Source organism: Eleginops maclovinus, chromosome 8 (assembly GCF_036324505.1).
Source record: "Eleginops maclovinus isolate JMC-PN-2008 ecotype Puerto Natales chromosome 8, JC_Emac_rtc_rv5, whole genome shotgun sequence".
Lineage (NCBI taxonomy): Eukaryota > Metazoa > Chordata > Actinopteri > Perciformes > Eleginopidae > Eleginops > Eleginops maclovinus.
In genome coordinates, this window is record NC_086356.1 from 324542 (window position 1) to 345314 (window position 20773).

A 20773-nucleotide genomic window follows, 5' to 3' on the forward strand; every position below is an offset into this window, starting at 1 on the left:
GATCCTGATTCTGATGTAATAGTCTAAATGCTAATCAGCGGGGTTAACCCTAACCCTTTTTGCAAGGTTATATTGTTCGTAGCATTTAAAAGAAGCCTATTTAAATCTATTTATTATAGAAAACATAACTGTATTACTTAAGTACACTCTTTAATATTTGAGAAGCAGATCATGTGTTTGTTGTGATTTAAATCTCTTTATTATAGAAACCATCTCTAACTTTAGTACAACAACAAAGCTTCTCACAAACTGTTTCCTCCATGCTTTTATTCTGAAGGTCCCAGCAACAGGAAGTTGGGTAGCTTTTGGAGCAGCAGCAAAAACATCACCATTAAAAATAAATAGAATACAATATAAAGTATTGCGGCTACTATTGGAGCTTAGCCAATAGCATTGATAGCCAACCCCTATCAATGCAGCTCTGAGACACCTCTGGAGGTCAGGTGAGAGAGACGCTCTTTCATACTGGGTCACAAGGAAGTGGGGGTGGGGGGGCATATCACAAACAGAAAGCTATACAAAAGGAAATAGCAATACCCGTTTCAGTTGGAAAGGGAGAAGGAAAAGCAATAATTAAGTTTGGCAATCTGTCAGAAAGGGTGGGAGGAAGACCAGTAAGGGAGGGTCTACCACAGAAATCAGTCCAAGACCTATAAAGAGAGGAGGGAGGGGGGGGGGGGGGGGGGAGCCATGTTTATAATGAGGAGAAGTGAACCTGAAGGATGCAGGGGGGTGGAGGGAAAGAAACCTGGAGCACATCATGTTACATTACATTATACTATAACAGTTAAAACAGAGAGGTAGACTGGAAACAGACCAGGAAGGCCCTCTTTCAGTATTTAGGTGAAACGGGGCTGACTGGAAGAATTTAAACTCAGGTCTATTCCCACAGTTGGTGATAGGGAGGCCTGGGGACACACACTCCTGTACACTAGGTGGCAGTATTAACCTTTTAAGAGGTTTGCAATTCGCCAATAACAGAGAGAAGAAGAAGCAGGAAGTTGGGGTTTTAAAGATGGCGCCGGTTCTCTCCACTGCTCGGCTCATGTTTTTCCCGCGTGTTTTCCCCGCCGTTATTACCAGAGCACCGGTGAGGGTGTGATGAGGATCCGGTTACCGAGCAGAGTCACCGGATGCCTCGCGCTCACCGGACGGTGTTATGGCTGCTGGTCGCGTGCAGCTCCGCGTTCCTGCTGTTCCAGCTATACTACTTCCGGAACTTCAGCAAGGTGAGAACCGGAAACTACAATAAACAACAAATACAGCTTGTTTGTATTTTTTTATTTTAATATGTTCTAACCTAATTTTTTGGTTAATATATTCCCACATTTTCTGAGTTGATCCTCTAAATATTCCACATTTTTTAAATATAAATCTCCTAAAATATTCCAAATGTTCTTTTTTATTTAAATTTATATTAAATTTTTTTAAATCACAAAAATATAGTCCAGATGTATTTATTTATTTGAATTTACAAAAAAAGACTTAATTTTTATTGATTTATTTAAATATTCCATCTCTTGTTATAAATATGTCTATTATATATTCTTTTATAAATATCCATATATATTTCAAAAATATAAAATGTAGTTCACTTTTTATTATTCACAAAAAAGGAAAGGTTAGATTAATTTTTTATTTAAATGTTCCGTATTTTCTATAAATATGATATTTTTTTAATATTATATATTCCAAAAGGTTCCAACAATGTTTAAATATATATATTCAAAAATTCAAAGATTTCTGAAAAAATAAAAAAATTCCACCTTATTTTAATTCACTAAATGTCTGTAAAGAACAGAATATTTTAAATTAAAGAGACCTTAAAAGTACAAAACCATCAAAAACTTCCCTCTATGTAAATGGAGGAAATGTATTTCTTTACTAAAACATTTTAATTGGGTTGTCAAACAAAACAAGAAATACAAATAATTATTCTTTCTACACTGCTGCAGTTTGTCCTTATTTATTTTTGTGTATTTAAACGACTTCATGTTTCTATCGATAACTTAAAGCCAGTATCATAACCCTCTCCTGCAGCCGGGCCCTCACATCCTGAGCCGCACGGGTCACCTGACGGCGAGCGACGTCCAATGGGTGAGCAGCGCTAACGTCAGCAGCAGAAGAAAAAGGCTTTTATTTTGTAGTCAAACTGCTTCTGGTAACGTTGCCATGGCAATGCTCTGTGTTGTCCCCGCAGCAGACGGTGAAGACGTTCCTGGCGTTAGCACGGCGCTTCGGGCTGCCGCTGTTCCTCGCCGACACTGCCGCGCTCACGCTGCTCTCACATGATGCTTTGCGGCAGCGTGACCAGCTGGTGCGCGAGCCGCATTGCAGCTTCCTGTGCACCGGCCGGCCAATCACAGCCTTCGCTTTGCACGCCAACCTTTGGAAGTACGAGGTGAGTGTCTCCTGGTGTATGGTATCAATTAACCAATCACAGTCCTGAGTTCTTATTCCACTGATGATCACGCTCTCACAGGCCGGCTTCCTATTGGCTGCTGAGCAGAAAGGCTTTGAGGTGATGGAGCTGCGCGGAGACGACCCGCGATTGGCCAGTCTGGACACGCTGTCAGGAAACCAGATCCCCCTCCACTTCCTGCTCCGCCTCCACAGTTACATCATCCAGGTGGGTTGGGTTACCTGACTCAATAACACACATGTGGTGCAGGTGGGGTTGGAAATACCTGTGTTCTGCAGGTGGTGTTGGAAATACCTGTGTTCTGCAGGTGGTGTTAGATATCCCCGTGTGTTCTGCAGGTGGTGTTAGGTGGAGTTAGATATCCCTGTGTGTTCTGCAGGTGGTGTTAGGTGGAGTTAGATATCCCTGTGTGTTCTGCAGGTGGTGTTAGGTGGAGTTACATATCCCTGTGTGTTCTGCAGGTGGTGTAAGGTGGAGTTAGATATCCCTGTGTGTTCTGCAGGTGGTGTAAGGTGGAGTAAGATATCCCTGTGTGTTCTGCAGGTGGTGTAAGGTGGAGTAAGATATCCCTGTGTGTTCTGCAGGTGGTGTTCCTGTACGAGCGCAGTGGGAACTACCTGTGGCATGGAGCGCTACGCCTGAAATCCGACATGGACCGAAGCTTCGCTCCCTTCAAACTGCTCGACTACGGACGCCATGCCGGAGCTTACAACCGGTATAACCTCGCCTGATACTGGCACAGTGAGCTGTTGTTGTTTATTCATAGTTGTTTGTGTTGGCGCCCCCTGCAGGCCGGAACTCGTCCTTACGGTCCTGGACGGCCTCGACGTCCGAGTCCCCCGAAACGTTTCCCGTTTTCTCTCGGAACAGAAGCACGCTCGCTTCTTGGAGTGCCGACACCGAGACGCACGCAACTTCCTGCAGGTCAGACGGGCTTTTATTGTGAAAGGGAGAAAAACTGAAAAGCCTATTTTTGGATATTTGGAAGGATTTTAGAGAGAAAGTTAAATTAAAGGAAATGTTCCGCAGCTGTATCCGGACGACTCCTCTCCTGAGGCGGTGGATTTTCGGCGGAAAGTGAAGTCGTTGCTTCATTTGGCAGCTCGGACACTCGCTCCCCTCAACATCCCATTCTGGCTGAGCAGCGGCACCTGCCTGGGTAACATGCTAACGTTATAGCATAGCATCAAATAACATGCTAACATTACTGCTGAAAGACATATAACATGCTAACGTTACTGTACAAAGACATATAACATGCTAACGTTACTGCACAAAGACATATAACATGCTAACGTTACTGCACAAAGACATATAACATGCTAACGTTACTGCACAAAGACATATAACATGCTAACGTTACTGCACAAAGACATGTAACATGCTAACGTTACTGTACAAAGACATATAACATGCTAACGTTACTGCACAAAGACATGTAACATGCTAACGTTACTGCACAAAGACATATAACATGCTAACGTTACTGTACAAAGACATAACATGCTAACGTTACTGTACAAAGACATATAACATGCTAACGTTACTGCACAAAGACATATAACATGCTAACGTTACTGCACAAAGACATGTAACATGCTAACGTTACTGTACAAAGACATATAACATGCTAACGTTACTGCACAAAGACATGTAACATGCTAACGTTACTGCACAAAGACATATAACATGCTAACGTTACTGTACAAAGACATAACATGCTAACGTTACTGTACAAAGACATATAACATGCTAACGTTACTGCACAAAGACATATAACATGCTAACGTTACTGCACAAAGACATATAACATGCTAACGTTACTGCACAAAGACATATAACATGCTAACGTTACTGCACAAACACATATAACATGCTAACGTTACTGCTCAAAGACATATAACATGCTAACGTTACTGCACAAAGACATGTAACATGCCAACGTTACTGCACAAAGACATGTAACATGCTAACGTTACTGCACAGACATGTAACATGCTAACGTTACTGCACAAAGACATTTAACATGCTAACGTTACTGCACAGACATATAACATGCTAACGTTACTGCTCAAAGACATATAACATGCTAACGTTACTGCACAGACATATAACATGCTAACGTTACTGCTCAAAGACATGTAACATGCTAACATTACTGCACAAAGACATATAACATGCCAACGTTACTGCACAGACATGTAACATGCTAACGTTACTGCACAAAGACATTTAACATGCTAACGTTACTGCACAGACATATAACATGCTAACGTTACTGCTCAAAGACATATAACATGCTAACGTTACTGCACAAAGACATATAACATGCTAACGTTACTGCACAAAGACATGTAACATGCTAACGTTACTGTACAAAGACATAACATGCTAACGTTACTGCACAAAGACATATACCATGCCAACGTTACCGCACAGACATATAACATGCTAACGTTACTGCTCAAAGACATATAACATGCTAACGTTACTGCACAGACATATAACATGCTAACGTTACTGCTCAAAGACATGTAACATGCTAACGTTACTGCACAAAGACATATAACATGCTAACGTTACTGCACAAAGACATGTAACATGCTAACGTTACTGCACAAAGACATGTAACATGCTAACGTTACTGCACAAAGACATGTAACATGCTAACGTTACTGCACAAAGACATGTAACATGCTAACGTTACTGCACAAAGACATATAACATGCTAACGTTACTGTACAAAGACATGTAACATGCTAACGTTACTGCACAAAGACATGTAACATGCTAACGTTACTGCACAAAGACATGTAACATGCTAACGTTACTGCACAAAGACATGTAACATGCTAACGTTACTGCACAAAGACATATAACATGCTAACGTTACTGCACAAACACATATAACATGCTAACGTTACTGCACAAAGACATATAACATGCTAACGTTACTGCACAAAGACATATAACATGCTAACGTTACTGCACAAAGACATGTAACATGCTAACGTTACTGCACAAAGACATGTAACATGCTAACGTTACTGCACAAAGACATGTAACATGCTAACGTTACTGCACAAACACATATAACATGCTAACGTTACTGCACAAACACATATAACATGCTAACGTTACTGCACAAAGACATATAACATGCTAACGTTACTGCACAAACACATATAACATGCTAACGTTACTGCACAAACACATATAACATGCTAACGTTACTGCACAAAGACATATAACATGCTAACGTTACTGCACAAAGACATATAACATGCTAACGTCACTGCACAAAGACATGTAACATGCTAACGTTACTGTACAAACACATGTAACATGCTAACGTTACTGCACAAAGACATGTAACATGCTAACGTTACTGCACAAAGACATGTAACATGCTAACGTTACTGCACAAAGACATATAACATGCTAACGTTACTGCACAAAGACATATAACATGCTAACGTCACTGCACAAAGACATATAACATGCTAACGTTACTGCTCAAAGACATGTAACATGCTAATGTTACTGCACAAAGACATGTAACATGCTAACGTTACTGCACAAAGACATGTAACATGCTAACGTTACTGCACAAAGACATATAACATGCTAACGTTACTGTACAAAGACATGTAACATGCTAACGTTACTGCACAAAGACATGTAACATGCTAACGTTACTGCACAAAGACATGTAACATGCTAACGTTACTGCACAAAGACATATAACATGCTAATGTTACTGCACAAAGACATGTAACATGCTAACGTTACTGCACAAAGACATTTAACAGTGGAGGACATTAAATGCTAACCCGTGTTGATTGGTTGTCTTCTGAAATGCGCCCCTGCAGGCTGGTTCAGGCAGTGCAGTGTGATCTCGTACAGCCGGGACGTCGATATCGGTATTTTTATCGCAGACTTCCGGTCGGACATCATCGCAGCGTTCAGGAATGCCGGGCTGTCGCTCAAACACAAGTTTGGAAAGGTGGGAACTTTTTTCTGTTGTTCTAACCTTAGATTTTCTCTACAGCTGTTCACTCTGACGCAGGTGAGTATTTACCTTGTTAAGGCATGTGTTTTATTTTGAAGGGCAGGTGGAGGACAGTCTGGAACTTTCCTTTCTGAGTGAAGACGTCAAACTGGACATTTTCTTTTTCTATGAGGACGGAGACACTGTGTGGAACGGAGGAACGCAGGCGAGGAGCGGCAGGAAGTTCAAGTAAATACAATCAATAGCCGATGATTGGCAAAACATTTACTGAGCAGCAGAGTGAGGAGAAGTCCCGGCAGACTGAAGGATTGTACGAGGGTTTTTTTTTTCTTCCAAAATGTGTTTATTGAAGCTTTTCTCAAGACACAAACAACCCACAATAAAAAACACAACCACTAACTGCAAAATAAAGGAAAGGGAGAAGAGAGAAACGAAATGATGGCACACACATTGGAACAGAGGTTGAAGGGTGATATGGCTTACTTATGCCCACTGGCTTAATGGAGGGGTAGTATCACTTTAGGGCATTGAGAAATTCTGGGCCCCTAACAAAGTCCAAAAAGGAAGTCCACATTTTTTCAAACAGAGTATTTTTCTTTCATTGAATATGTTATTTTTCCATTGCTATAACTTGAACAATGTCCTCTAGCCAGCATTTCGTAGTTGGTCTTTGTGTAGATTTCCAACATTTTGCAATTGTCCGTCTGGCTTGAAGTAGACTGAGGGTAACCATATTCATGTTGGCTTTGCTGAGGATAATTTCCTGAGGTATAAGTCCCAAAACACACATTTTGGGGCACATGGGAAGATTCACCTCAGAAGAAGTTGAAAGAATATTAATAACTTCTCTCCAGAAATTGTTGTAATTTTGTACAGGACCATAAACAATGGAATAGAGTCCCTTTATGTGCATCACATTTAAAACATACAGCAGGAATATTACCATTGAAATGATTCAGGACTACAGGAGTGATATATAGCCTCATAACCCACTTATATTGTAAATCTGAGACCTGAATTGTATGTTTGTGCCTGAGAAATGTTACAAATGGTTAGTCATTCAGGCTCAGTTAATTCTTCCTCTAGGTCAGCACACCAGGCAAGTCTCTTATAATCAGATGACTCCTGTGACCCTGACATTAGAGTCCTATAGAGAATAGAGATACGTCTTCTCTGGGGGTTAGGGCAAGCTACCACCTTTTATATTGCTGACAGATCAGGCAAGGTGAGTTTTTTTTTTGTCTTATAAATGAAGTCTCTAATTTGAAGGTACTTGAAAAAAATGTTTTGTCTGATATCTTCAAAAGACATAAGAACACCTCCATGAAAAAGATCTGATATTTTACAAATACCTTTGTCTGCCCAAAGTTTGAGTCCTCTGTCTTTTTCCCCTGGAGGGAAATTGTTGTTTCCCCAAATGGGTTTGAACTGGGACATTTTATGGGAAACATTTAGGTATTTATGAACTTCATGCCATACACGGATAGTATTTGAAACAAACGGATTGCCTGTGGCTTTCCGTAGTTTTGCCAGATCACTAGAGTAAAGATACAAATGTAGAGGTAGGTGAGAAGTTTCTCTCTCAATATGCACCCAAGAGAGGAATGAAGTAGATCTAAACCAAAAAGAGGTTGTCCACAGTTGGCTTGCCCAGTAGTACCATTTGAGGTTGGGGAGTTTCAGCCCAGCCCTGTCATAAGGTAAGTAGAGCAGGGAGAGACGCAGTCCTGCTCGTTTGTTATTCCGAATGAAATTTCTGAAAATGTTGGTCATATTTGAAAACAAGTTAGTTGGTGGTGGTAATGGTAAGCATTGGAATAGGTATAAAAATGTAGGTAGGACATTAATTTTAAGGATATTAATTCTGCCAATCAATGAAATAGGCATTGCTGACCACCTCTTAACGAGGCTAGTCACTCCTAATATCACTGGATCATAATTAGTGGATACAAGGTCATCTGTTGTAGGTGTGATTTTGATCCCCAGATATATAAAACTTCCAACATTATTAAATGTGGTCACTACTGGGGGGGTATGATGCTTTTTAGTTTGGTACACCTTCCCTCATTTGTTTTAATTGATAACGTTCCTGTTTCTCTTCAGGTACAGCTTCCCCCCGTTCTCTCTGTGCTGGGCAGAGCTTCTGGAGCTGAAAGTTCGTGTTCCCTGTGAAACTCTCGACTACGTGACGGCGAACTATGGCGCCATGTGGAGCGTCCCGGTGAGGAGCTGGGACTGGAAGTCGTCGCCTAGCAACGTGCAGCAAAACGGGGTGTGGCCTGTATCGGAGTGGGCGGAGCTTATCCAAGTTTATTAGAACTACAAATAAAGAGGAAAACTGATGTTTTTTATTCTGAACGCTTCCTGCAGAGGACCCCACCTGCTGCTGCATCATCTTCATATGAATACAGGGATATCATTCATTGATACCTGAGAGCAGACCTTCCTCTGGTATGATAGGACAGCATGTCGATTATAAATAACATTCACATGTACAGAGTGCATTTTCAAAAGCTTAATTTCTGTATGTCTTCCTGTGCAACGCTATCACAATAAACAGGATATGGTGAAAAAAATGTGCAAATATTAGGTGAAGCAAAGACCAAAAGAGAGTTGGAAATGAGGTGATCAGATATTAAGAAAACCCCTGTGTTCATGCTCTCATCGTCATGTGTTCACGAGCACCTCTGTCAGATCCTGGTTAAGCTTCACCGGACCAACAAGGTCATTTGTTTGTGCTAAATTATTTTTTATGATTCAGTAAAACCTCATCATCACTTCCAAAAAAACACTTCAGTTTTTTATTTTTATAATTTACTTTTTATTTCAGCCCCACCTCAGTTCATCATCACTTCAGTTTCAGGTCCACCTTACCATTCTGTTTGTGTTAAATTATATTTCATAATTAAAATAAAGTCTCATCACCAGTTTATTTCTCTGTGTTCAGTTTCAGAGACTTTCCATCAGAACTGCAGGAAACTCTCAGTTTCAGAGACGTTCCATCAGAACTGCAGGAAACTCTCAGTTTCAGGTGTTTATTAGTCTGTGAAGTCACTCTGCCGCTGCTGCGTCACTCTGCTGCTCCCTGTGCACCACGAGCCCTTTGCCGATCAGGTCCGGAATTTCCACCGCGAGCCAGGGCGCGAGCCCCAGCGCCATAAGGTGCGCCAGCCCAAAGCGCGGCGCGTTGCGCGCCCAGAGTGGCGCGAAGTGATCAGTGAGGCAGATCTTCCCACCGCGGTACATCTTCGCGGTCTTCCCGTCCAGCTCCGGTATCGCCACCTCCGGGGCGGTTACCGGATAGGTTACCGGGATGTCGAACTCTACGCGGAACTCGTACCTCAGCAGCTCGTGGATGAACCAGCAGCTGCCGCTCCAACGCGTCCCGTCTGCATTGCTCTCCAGGCGGAACCAGTCACTGTCTGCCGCCTTGTTCGCCTCCACCGAGCGAATCAGCGCCTGGTATTCCTCTTTCAGCCGCGCGGGCCACAGCGCGCGGTCCCGCGGCCCCGCGTGCGTCTTCAGCAGCGGTACCTGCGACACTGCCCTGCGCGTGGCCTCGTCCGCCATCTGAAGGAGAGCTTTAAATAAAGCCGGTTTTAAAATAATTTAAACTCGGGTTTAAACTACAAAAGTTCAACTACAGTCCGAGGTTCCGTCTAACTGACGTGGATTTCCGCTCCGACCGTGCTCAGAGCAACACAAAGCACATCCTGTACGGGATTTTCAAAACAAAGGCTGAGCTAATTTAAAGGCGCAGTCCTTTATCAGTCTGTGTTTACATAGCGCCACTTACCGTAGGATCGAACACACTGACACCAGCATATACCAGGGGTTTCATACTCTCCCTTGTTTGTTAGTTGATGTGTTTCTTTGTTATGAGGTTGCACTGTGAGCGTGATGGATGAATGTATTTGTATTGCTCTCAGGGTTTGTTTTTTCTTCAGGTTCATGCTGTTTCCTTGTGTTATGTTGTAAAGAGTATTGTGTGATATAGAACAGAGCAGAGCAGGTGACCTCCAGAGGAGAGAAACCGGCTGTAGAGTACTCCCTGATGGAGTCTGTGTTCAAACACAGGGCTGGATCTCTGGATGTCTGACGCTAACAGGTTCTCCTACCACCGTGTGGTACATGGTTTCATTTGGTGTTCGTTTTGTTTGTATATTTATACTTTTTTTTTTTTTATTGAGCTGCTGCAATGTAAAAATGTCCCAAATTGGGATCAATGAAGTGTCTGTCTGTCTGTCGGTCCGTCCGTCCGTCCATCCATCTATCTGCATGGACTGGTTTGGTAGCAGTAAGTGAATAAGTAGCAGCCTCCGGCCGGGGGGGGGCGCTGCTGGAGGAGCAGAAGAAGAAGAAGCTCCAACAACAGATCACTCCGCCATTTCCTCTCTGCTCCGCTCGCGGAGTTGTTTCTTTATATCTTTATTTCGTGTTTAAATCGGAACATCTGCTCACCTGCAGCGTTACCTGAGCGCGAGACAGGAGCACGTGAGAGCGGCTGTGATGGCGGCCGAGCGGCGCGAGGACAAAGGTGAGGCGCGAGCTGACTAATCTGTTAGCATTAGCTTAGCATTAGTGTTAGCATGTTGCTATCTTTGTTCTGCTGCAAAGGTTTCACCTCCCTTACCCAGCAGCTGTAGTTTCCTGAGGCCCCCCCAGCCACGCTACAGGAATACATTTCAGACATTAAACATGAAATAGTGCGGGAGAAGCGAACTGTAAACATAAATAAATAGTCAGATGCTGTTGTTGTTCTGAGGCAGGTTGTTTGTAGGTTCAAACACACGAGGGGAATGTGCTGCACAAACATGAACACAGATCAGAGCTTAGAAAAGGACAAATGCATCAAAACTGTTTACAAAACTGTGGGGAAGTATCGCGATATTTACGTAGGCTATAACTACGAGTTTACATGGAATAATATGTGCAGTGTTGGTATGACAGCATGGAGACATCTTAGTGTAGCTGGGATCAGTAATCAGTGGGGGGTCCATTTATTATTTTAAACACATTCACATGTGACTAATTAGTTAACATTCTATTCTATCTTCTATCTATCTTAACATGATAGTTAACGACCAGCAGCTATAGCTCCAAACAGACTCCCCTCAGAAATAATGTGAAACTGTATTCATCTTGGCAGAGTGGAATAAGGAGAGCTCGGTATATTGAGCTGACATACCGTGAACCTCAAATACAGTTGTTTCCTCCTTCACGTGCAAATCATGAATATGCATGACAGCGGTAAAACGGGGAATTACAACACTCCCTGTGTGTGACGTCACACACGGTAGTCCAGCCCCAACATCTGCACACATCAGCTGCTGGAACACGAACGCTAACACTCACCACTCCGTAACCCTGCTCTCTGACCTCCGACCAACTGGCTGTTCTTCAGATCATCGGTTTCCTCCTCCGATAAAGGCTCAGACTGTAAGGTTGAGGCAAACAGCCTCCATGGTTCCTCTCACAGTTTAGCAAACTTCACTTACTTCTGCGGGCTCTGAGGCAGCCAGCGGTTGCTCTTTGTAAACCAGCCAATCAGAGCAGAGCTCGTCATCATTATTTAAATGATCCCCAAATAAGACAATCAGCTCGTTTCATTCTGGGACCAAATCACACATCTGGAACTTTTTTGGATCAAAGTTATATACCTTCTTTGTAGACATCAGAGAACATTTAAATATCAGATAGTTCTGTTGTCATGATACCAACATTTGCGTTTCGATACCGATACCAAGTCAAGAATTGCGATTTCGATACTTTTCTTAAAAAAAGGGAAACCGTCCTAAATGTCATTATTGTGCTTTATTTCCAACCTGGAGGAGAAAAATCAGTCAAAGTACTTATAGTAGATGAACTACATTATTCAAAAGTTTACATTAACTTTGGATAATAGTACAACTAAACGGAGCGCTCTCCCTCTCCCCCTCTCCCCCTCTCCTGACAGCCAGTCGTATCCGTCTCGTGCAGCTCAATGATCCAGTACTGAGTGACAGTGAAGAGTAATATTAATAACTAGTTTAGCTCGTTGCAGATGGAGATGAGATAGTTAAGTGTGTTAGGTCTTTAACTTGAAGTAGGTGTTTTGCTCCGCACACCGGTCCCGTCACAGCGGGCGGATGCTGACTGGTCAATGATGTAACTTCTGTTCTTGTTTAAGATGGAGAGTTAAATGTTCTGGAAGATATTCTGACTGAAGCTCCAGATCAGGACGACGAGCTGTACAACCCGGAGACGGAGCGCGCCGTCAGCGATAAGAAAGGTGCGTCTGCAGAAACGCTGGATTCACCTTTTTAATAATTAATAACTATTAATGTTAGTGATACTTGAATCTCATTTAACATTAAATAGCACTGACATGTGAACCCTGCGCTGTCTCTGTCAGGAACCAAGAGGAAGAGCGAGCGCTCCGACAGCCGGGACCTGAAGAGGCTCCGCCCCTCTGCCGGCCATGCCCCCGCACGGTCCTCTTCCACCAATAAGAGGGCTTCAGGCCCGCCCCCCTCCGCTTCTAAGAAGGTGGCCTCCAGCCCCCGCGCTCGCCACCCCCCCCGCCAGCTACCGCCATGAATACTATGAGGAGAGGAAGGGCAGACGAGGAGCGCGGGAGCCAATCAGGAGCCGGGCGGGGGAGGAGCCCCGCAGGAGGGAACCCCCAAGGAGCCTGGAGGGCCTGAGCCAGGTAAGACTCAAAATGTTAAACAGACACAAACAAACAAAACAGACAACAACACAGCACCCATCAGCCAATCACGTTCACTCGGCACCCATCAGCCAATCACGTTCACTCGGCACCCATCAGCCAATCACGTTCACTCGGCACCCATCAGCCAATCACGTTCACACGGCACCCATCAGCCAATCACGTTCACTCGGCACCCATCAGCCAATCACGTTCACTCGGCACCCATCAGCCAATCACGTTCACTCAGCACCATTAGCCAATCACGTTCACTCAGCACCCATCAGCCAATCACGTTCACTCAGCACCCATCAGCCAATCACGTTCACTCAGCACCCATCAGCCAATCACGTTCACTCAGCACCCCAATCACCACTTCCTGTCTGTGTGCAGAAGCTTCGGAGAGCCAGTCCCGCCCCCCCAGAGGACGACCGGTCGGAGAGCGAGGCGCCGCCGGAGTTTGGGTCGGATGCAGGATCAGGAAGCTCCTCCCCCACTGCCTCCCACGCAGAGGAGGAGGAAGAGGAGGAGGAAGAGGAGGAAGAAGAAGAGGGCATGGAAGAGGAGGAAGAGGAAGAGGAGGAGGAGGAAGGAGAGAAAGAGGACGAGGAGGAGGAGGAAGAGTACGAGCGCCGTGGCGAAGGAAACGACTACGACACTCGCAGCGAGGCGGGAGACTCTCGCTCCGCCTCCTCCGTCAGCTTCTCCGACGACGGGGAGTCGGTTCACTCAGGCTCCGCCTCCGAGGCCTCAGGTAACGGGAAGAAGCTAAATACTTTCTAAACTTCACCTCTCAAGGAGTGGGAGCTGACTGAGTCTGTGCTTTTATTTTGAAAGGTTCAGAGAAGAAGCAGGAGAAGCTGTCGTCGTCGGTCCGAGCTGTGCGCAAAGGGATGGAGAGTAAGACTTTTATAATCCGATCACAGCTTCTGTCCATCATTCAGATTACATTACTTTCCCTCTGAAGTAATCGGATTACTCTTGTTTCAGCTCCAACCAGCAAGCTGCGCTACATCCTGCGAGACGCTCGCTTCTTCCTCATCAAGAGCAACAACCACGAGAATGTCTCTCTGGCCAAAGCTAAGGTCTGTTTACCTCTGTGTTTGTTGTTGTTTACCTCTGTATTCCTTGTGGTGTTTGTTGACTACGTGTGTGTCTTTGTTGACGTGTAACACGTGTTCCTTCAGGGCGTGTGGTCGACGCTGCCGGTGAATGAGAAGAAACTGAACGCAGCGTTCCGCTCGGCGAGAAGCGTCGTCCTCGTCTTTTCCGTGAGGGAGAGCGGCAAATTCCAAGGTGATCCTCCTGTTAGCCTCCCTCTGCTAGCCTTCCACTGTTACCCTCCCTCTGTAAGCCTCCCTCCCTTAGCCTCCCTCCCTTAGCCTCCCTCCCTTAGCCTCCCTCCGTAAGCCTCCCTCCGTAAGCCTCCCTCCCTTAGCCTCCCTCCCTTAGCCTCCCTATGCTAGCCTCCCTCCCTTAGCCTCCCTCCCTTAGCCTCCCTCCGTAAGCCTCCCTCCCTTAGCCTCCCTCTGCTAGCCTCCCTCGGTTAGCCTCCCACCGTTAGCCTCCCTCCATTAGCCTCCCACCGTTAGCCTCCCTCCGTTAGCCTCCCTCCGCTAGCCTCCCTCTGCTAGCCTCCCTCTGCTAGCCTCCCTCCGTTAGCCTCCCACCGTTAGCCTTCCACTGTTAGCCTCCCTCCGTTAGCCTCCCTCCGTTAGCCTCCCTCCGTCAGCCTTCAGAGGTTCTAACCCGGTCTTCTCTTCAGGTTTCGCCCGGCTGTCATCAGAGTCTCATCACGGTGGCTCTCCGATCCACTGGGTTCTTCCTGCCGGCATGAACGCTAAGATGCTAGGCGGGGTGTTCAAGATCGACTGGCTCTGCAGGTAAACAGCTGAGATGCAGGAGAGCTAACGTAGCTGTCAAATCCAGATGAACATAAAACAGATGCTAGAGAGAGTTAGAGCGTGTTTAATATGCTAACAGGAACGGTATGCTAACAGTGATGGAGTAGAGTATGATGGAGTTCCTGGACTTATTGTCTTGTGTTTTATATCTGAAAGCCCCATCTCGGTTCTAACGGATGCTGTGTGAAATATGTCCTTTTATTTTGAAGGAGGGAGCTTCCCTTCACGAAGACAGCCCACCTGTCCAACCCCTGGAACGAGCAGAAGCCAGTTAAGATCGGACGAGACGGACAGGTGCACTCCAGCCCCTCCCTCAGTATTGAAATGCTTCAGGAGTTTTTCTCTAACCTTTAACCCTCTCTCAGGAGATCCAGCCGGAGGTCGGCGCTCAGCTCTGTGCTCTGTTCCCATTGGACGAGAGCGTGGATGTCCACCAGGTCGCTCGCCGAGTTCGTCACAAGCGCCAGACGCCGTCGGAGCCGCGTCCTCGAGGTCGTCCGCCGCAGCGCGAGCCGGGAAGGTTAGCCAATCACCAAGCTCCTCCTCCCGCTTCCTGTTCTTCTTCTTCTCCTGCTGCGACCATGGCGCCGCCCGCCGCCGGACCACGGAGATGCCCGTTAGCCGGCGGCTAGCTAGCATCGCAGCTGGCATCGCTGGCTCTCTGGTTGTTGTTGTTGTTTTTCCAGTTCGGAGTTTTCCACCGGAGTGACACCTCGCTCTGCGTCCTCAAAGTCAGGCAGGAGGTAGAAGCCTCACTGGGGGGGTGCACGGTTAACAGAGGCTCAGATTAATTTAAATGAAGGAGTAAGTAACAAGGTTTCACTTCCTGTGGTTACTCTGCAGATTCTTCCTCACAGGAAGTAAACAGGGTTGGCTTTCAGCCGGACTATGGCTGACCTTTCAGAATAAAAGCAGAGAGGACGAGCGTCACTGGACTGACGGAGGGGGGAGAGGCGGGGGGGGGGGGGGGAGCAGAGAGGGAGGGACCGACCCAGCGGACTGATCTGGTTTTTGAGAGGTGGTGGTTGGTCACGCAGGGGGCGTGGCCTCTGGACTGTAACCAATGAGAGAGGGGAGTGTACGTGGGGGCGGGGCTTCCTCACTTTATCCAATGAGGTAAAATTACAGGAAAAGATGGACAGGATTTAAAAAGTATTTCCTGTTGGACTGAAAGAGTGAGGACCCCCCCCCCCCCCCTCACTGAAAGGACAGTTATCGTCCCCCTCCTCCCCAGTACACACACACACACACTGAATCAGGACCTAAGAACTGTTGATGTGTGTGCGCGTGTGTGTGTGTGTGTGTGTGTCGCTCTTATGAACTGAAATAGGTGTGTGAGGAAACAAGTTCTGTCGCTTTAAGGACTGCTGGAGGGGGCGGGGCGTTGAGAGGGGGCGGGGCTGTGGTTAATGATTGACAGGACTGCACCATCATCATCACCATCATCACCCCCTCCACCCTTTCAAAATAAGAGGGTTTATAAAAAGCCTCACATGGACTGAGGAGAGAACTGTTGTTAATGTCAGAGTGTCCTCCAGCGGAGCGGTATGTGTCCTCCAGAGGCTTCTTCTTCTTCGTTTGTTTTTTTTATTGTGTGTGTGTGTGTGTGTGTGTGTGTGTGTGAAGCTAATGTGTCAACATGTGCTCTGGCTTTGGGAACCAGTGTCAGAAAACAGCCGGATTAAAGATTCCCTCAGACGAACAGGAAGTAGAATCAGAAACTGAAAATAATCTCAGGTTTTGATCAGTGTTTCTGTTTAAAATCACAGTCGATCTTTGGGTTTAAACGTGACAAAACAGTTGTTTAACTTCCTCTAAAGTCTTCCTGGGGAGCTAAACAGAATGAGGCTAAACTTTATAAACATCGAAAGCGAAATCAGTGAATGTGACAGCAGGTCGGCCATCTTTGGAGGGAACCAGCGACCCTGTCACTGGCTGTAAACACTTTAAACATGCTGGGTAGAATCCCCCCCCCCCCCTCACCGATGGATCCAACAGGATCAGGTATTATTATTGTAAACAGGAACTGCTGAGTGTGTGTGGGCCTACAGGACGTACTGGGAGCAGGATAGAAACAGGAAGTATGGCAGCTTACCCTCTGGGATATTAATGATGCTCTGAGTTAGCGTAGCATTAGCTGTCTGACCGCGACAGGCTTTAAACCTCAGAGCTTTTCTTTCTGGAGACGCTTATATTCCCCACACACTTTATTCATTTCTGATGCTGACAGATGAGCAGCTGATATATACTGATCAGTATAAATATATATGTTTTTTTATTCACGGCTGATGGGGTTGTAGCGCTGTCCTCCAAAGATGCCCCCCCCAGAATGCAGTGCCTCCTGTTCCCTTTAATTGAGCCAGGGTCAGTCTGCAGGCTTCAGAGGTGAGGTGCTAATGAGTCCAGAGGTGAACACATGAAATATAAGCCGGCTGTCAGAGAGGACGTGCTAACGCAGAGTCTGCTGGAGGTGTAGATGCACTTGTGTGTCCAGGTGGGGGGGGGGGGGGGGTAATGACAGAATGAGTACCTGTAGTTTAACTCCAGTGAAGCGTGTGGGTGAGTAAACGGGAAGTACTGTGAGATTCTCCTCCAGGTTAAATGTGAGCACGGTGTGTTTCCAGGAGTGTGTATCACTGTGTGTGTGTGTGTGTGTGTGTGTTAACGGTGTACTGTCTGCTAGGCGTCGTCCTGAAGAGTTCGATGTCCATGGCAGGAAGCGGCCGCGAGCCGACGGTCCACCCGACTTCAACCAGCGAGCAGGTCGTTATCTGATAAGCCCCCCCGCTGTTAAATATCCCGCTATCATTCAAGCGTTATTAACCTGTGAAGTCTTTCAGGGAGATTATTCAGCATCTAATTATTCTAGTTATTTTAAAGTCAAGTTTGATTACTTTTTAGATGAAGTTCTTTTCTTTTTAATTTGTTTATTTTTTATACTTTTTATGACTTTTCAGTCTTGCTTATACATTTTATGTATAAATAATATTTTCTCACTAAGTTATTTTACATTTTTTATGTTGATTTGAGTTATTTGAAGGTTTATTCGAATGAATGAATGGAATTTTAGTTCATAGCGTCTGAAGATGGTTCTAAAGTGTTTGTCTGGACAGCAGTTTCTGTTTGTCCTTGATCTCCAGCCCGGAGCTGAAGGAGAGAAATGTAAAGATTAACAGAAGAATTTATTATTTCATTTTTAGGGTTCATCCAGGACCTTCGTAACCAGCCTGTGGACAGGTGAGTGGAGAAGAGTCTCAGAGATTAGGTCTGAGAAAAGGTTAAATTCTGAGGAAAATTCTAGAACTGAGAAGAAGACCAAAAAATCTGAGAGAAATATATTGAAGTCAAATTTGAGAAAAAGAAACTGAGGAAAAGTAAAAACAAAATGAGGAAATAATTCTGAGATTAAAATGAAAGTCTGAGCAGACAGAAGTTTGTGTTCTTCACTTTGTAAAACTTTGAAAATCATTTAGATTTGAACTTTGTTTCAGACGGTTCTCCAGCGTGAGGCGAGACGTGTTTCTCAACGGGGTGAGTTACACGTTAGCTTAACATTTACCTGTATTCCTGTTAGCTTAGCTTAAACTTCACTGTGCTTCCTGTTTCAGTCCTATAACGACTACATGAGGGACTACCATCACAGCGTGGGCCCCCCCCGCTCCCTGGCAGACTCTGGTGACCCCCCCCCCCCCCCTTCATATCATCTCTCAGTAAATATAAATGTATTATTGTTCATCACAGTGACGGGTGTTTGTTCTGCAGGCGGCGTACCCCGGTGTCGAGCAGCCCCCCCCCCCATCACCCCCCCTACTACCATCACAGCCACCCCCCTCCACCCCCCCACCAGGCATACCATCACCACCATCCCCCGATGCCGCCTCATGAGGCTCCGCCTCCCCGCTTCCGAGACAAGCAGCGAGCGCCACCACACCGCGCCTTCGCCTCCAGCCCGGTTAGTCACATGACCTCTCCGCTCTAAAGTTAGGGTCTCTCTGACCTCTGACCTAACCTTTCCTGTGTTTTCCCTTCATGCAGCACGACTACGACATGCGCGTGGACGACTTCCTGCGGCGGACGCAGGCGGTGGTCAGCAGCCGGAGGGAGAGAGACAGGCAGAGAGAGAGAGAGAGAGGCGGACCACGGCGGGAGAGAGAAAGGGAGAGGGGGAGGGACAGAGAGAGGGAGAGAGAGAGAGACAAGGAGAGGGGGAGGTACCGCCGCTGAACCGCAGGGCTTTTATTTTGAAAGTCAGCTGTGGGTGTTACCTGTTTTTTGTTAGGAGAATTATGAATTGATGACGTCATCGGTTGCTCTGCGGAGTGAATATAGATAAACTGTCAAAATAAATAAATAATGAAACCAGGTGAGAAACTTCATTTCCCAGAATCCTCTCTGTTGAGTCGCCTTTAGAATCCCAGATTTAGATGTTTTTCAGTATTTCTGAAGCTCAGGTGATCTGAGAGGTCTCACAGAGCCGAACAGGAAACCAGAAAATGTGCTTTATTTTTCTGTAGTTGCTTCTCTTATCTACAGGTGAGACAGCTTCCTGTGAACTCCTTCAAAGTAAAAGACAATCTTTGAAAACCTCCTGATTTTTATTTGTATTCATTTTAAACATGGTTTCTCTTCTTAACGTTAGATTCATTTATTTATTTAGTTTCCTGGTTCACCTTAGACTCCCTGAGCTTCAGTTTAAAGAGAATCACGTTTTATTTTGCTGAAAATCTGCTTCCTGTTTTTTTAAGTGCAATTTCCTGTTTGCTCCTCTCTGATTGGTTGTTACCGTGGTGACCAAATGTCAGCTGACTGAAGGTTAAGACTTTGTTTCCTGTCTGTTTTTGTACAAAATAAAAACTAAAATCTTAAATCCGAGGATTTCTTTCAGGTAATGTGATCAAAGTTGATCAGGTAACTAGTGATGTAATCTGATCGATATTAAAGATGATCAGGTAACTAGTGATGTAATCTGATCGATATTAAAGATGATCAGGTAACTAGTGATGTAATCTGATCGATATTAAAGATGATCAGGTAACTAGTGATGTAATCTGATCGATATTAAAGATGATCAGGTAACTAGTGATATAATCTGATCGATATTAAAGATGATCAGGTAACTAGTGATATAATCTGATCGATATTAAGGTGATCAGGTAACTAGTGATGTAATCTGATCGATATTAAAGATGATCAGGTAACTAGTGATATAATCTGATCGATATTAAGGTGATCAGGTAACTAGTGATGTAATCTGATCGATATTAAAGATGATCAGGTAACTAGTGATGTAATCTGATCGATATTAAAGATGATCAGGTAACTAGTGATGTAATCTGATCGATATTAAAGATGATCAGGTAACTAGTGATATAATCTGATCGATATTAAGGTGATCAGGTAACTAGTGATGTAATCTGATCGATATTAAAGATGATCAGGTAACTAGTGATGTAATCTGATCGATATTAAAGATGATCAGGTAACTAGTGATATAATCTGATCGATATTAAAATGATCAGGTAACTAGTGATGTAATCTGATCGATATTAAAGATGATCAGGTAACTAGTGATATAATCTGATCGATATTAAAGATGATCAGGTAACTAGTGATATAATCTGATCGATATTAAGGTGATCAGGTAACTAGTGATGTAATCTGATCGATATTAAAGGTGATCAGGTAACTAGTGATATAATCTGATCGATATTAAGGTGATCAGGTAACTAGTGATGTAATCTGAT

General features: G+C 44.8%; 3 protein-coding genes across 7 annotated transcripts; 2 read left to right on the forward strand and 1 right to left on the reverse strand.

Moving 5' to 3' along the window:
* The first annotated feature begins 266 nt into the window (after positions 1–266).
* On the forward strand, positions 267–9364 carry fktn (fukutin). 5 transcript variants are annotated; one of them, XM_063889141.1, is made up of 11 exons: positions 267–443; positions 1084–1229; positions 2020–2097; positions 2201–2401; positions 2483–2629; positions 3007–3137; positions 3214–3346; positions 3452–3581; positions 6295–6428; positions 6538–6662; positions 8538–9364. In XM_063889141.1, the coding sequence occupies exons 2-11, from the start codon at positions 1134–1136 to the stop codon at positions 8749–8751; spliced, it is 1389 nt and encodes a 462-aa protein (XP_063745211.1). In that variant the 5' UTR covers positions 267–443; positions 1084–1133; the 3' UTR covers positions 8752–9364. The 5 variants fall into 5 exon arrangements, with proteins under 5 accessions (XP_063745211.1, XP_063745212.1, XP_063745210.1 ...); XM_063889142.1 differs by lacking the exon at positions 267–443 and having other exon boundaries at positions 851–1229; positions 2204–2401; XM_063889140.1 differs by lacking the exon at positions 267–443 and having other exon boundaries at positions 852–1229.
* ufc1 (ubiquitin-fold modifier conjugating enzyme 1) lies at positions 9209–10160 on the reverse strand. The gene has a single exon (XM_063889145.1). It carries the CDS (start codon positions 10002–10004, stop codon positions 9486–9488), a length of 519 nt encoding a protein of 172 aa, XP_063745215.1. The 5' UTR covers positions 10005–10160; the 3' UTR covers positions 9209–9485.
* Positions 10161–10655: 495 nt separating this feature from the next.
* Positions 10656–19896, forward strand: ythdc1 (YTH N6-methyladenosine RNA binding protein C1). The gene is given in 19 exon segments (XM_063889139.1): positions 10656–10971; positions 12604–12705; positions 12829–12989; positions 12991–13125; positions 13519–13879; positions 13963–14025; positions 14116–14210; positions 14313–14421; positions 14891–15008; positions 15239–15323; positions 15395–15549; positions 17713–17792; positions 18230–18266; positions 18521–18560; positions 18638–18679; positions 18681–18704; positions 18792–18815; positions 18817–18981; positions 19065–19896. Coding segments are annotated over 19 exon segments (2013 nt in total). The 5' UTR covers positions 10656–10943; the 3' UTR covers positions 19254–19896.
* Positions 19897–20773: the final 877 nt, after the last annotated feature.

Bases quoted from the DNA above. Each gene is read 5' to 3' on its own strand.
- ufc1 (XM_063889145.1), bottom strand. From the start codon at position 10,004: ATGGCGGACGAGGCCACGCGCAGGGCAGTGTCGCAGGTACCGCTGCTG.
- fktn (XM_063889141.1), top strand. From the start codon at position 1,134: ATGCCTCGCGCTCACCGGACGGTGTTATGGCTGCTGGTCGCGTGCAGC. The intron at 2,098-2,200 runs GTGAGCAGCGCT...TTGTCCCCGCAG, and splicing joins CGGCGAGCGACGTCCAATGG to CAGACGGTGAAGACGTTCCT. The intron at 3,582-6,294 runs GTAACATGCTAA...GCGCCCCTGCAG, and splicing joins GAGCAGCGGCACCTGCCTGG to GCTGGTTCAGGCAGTGCAGT.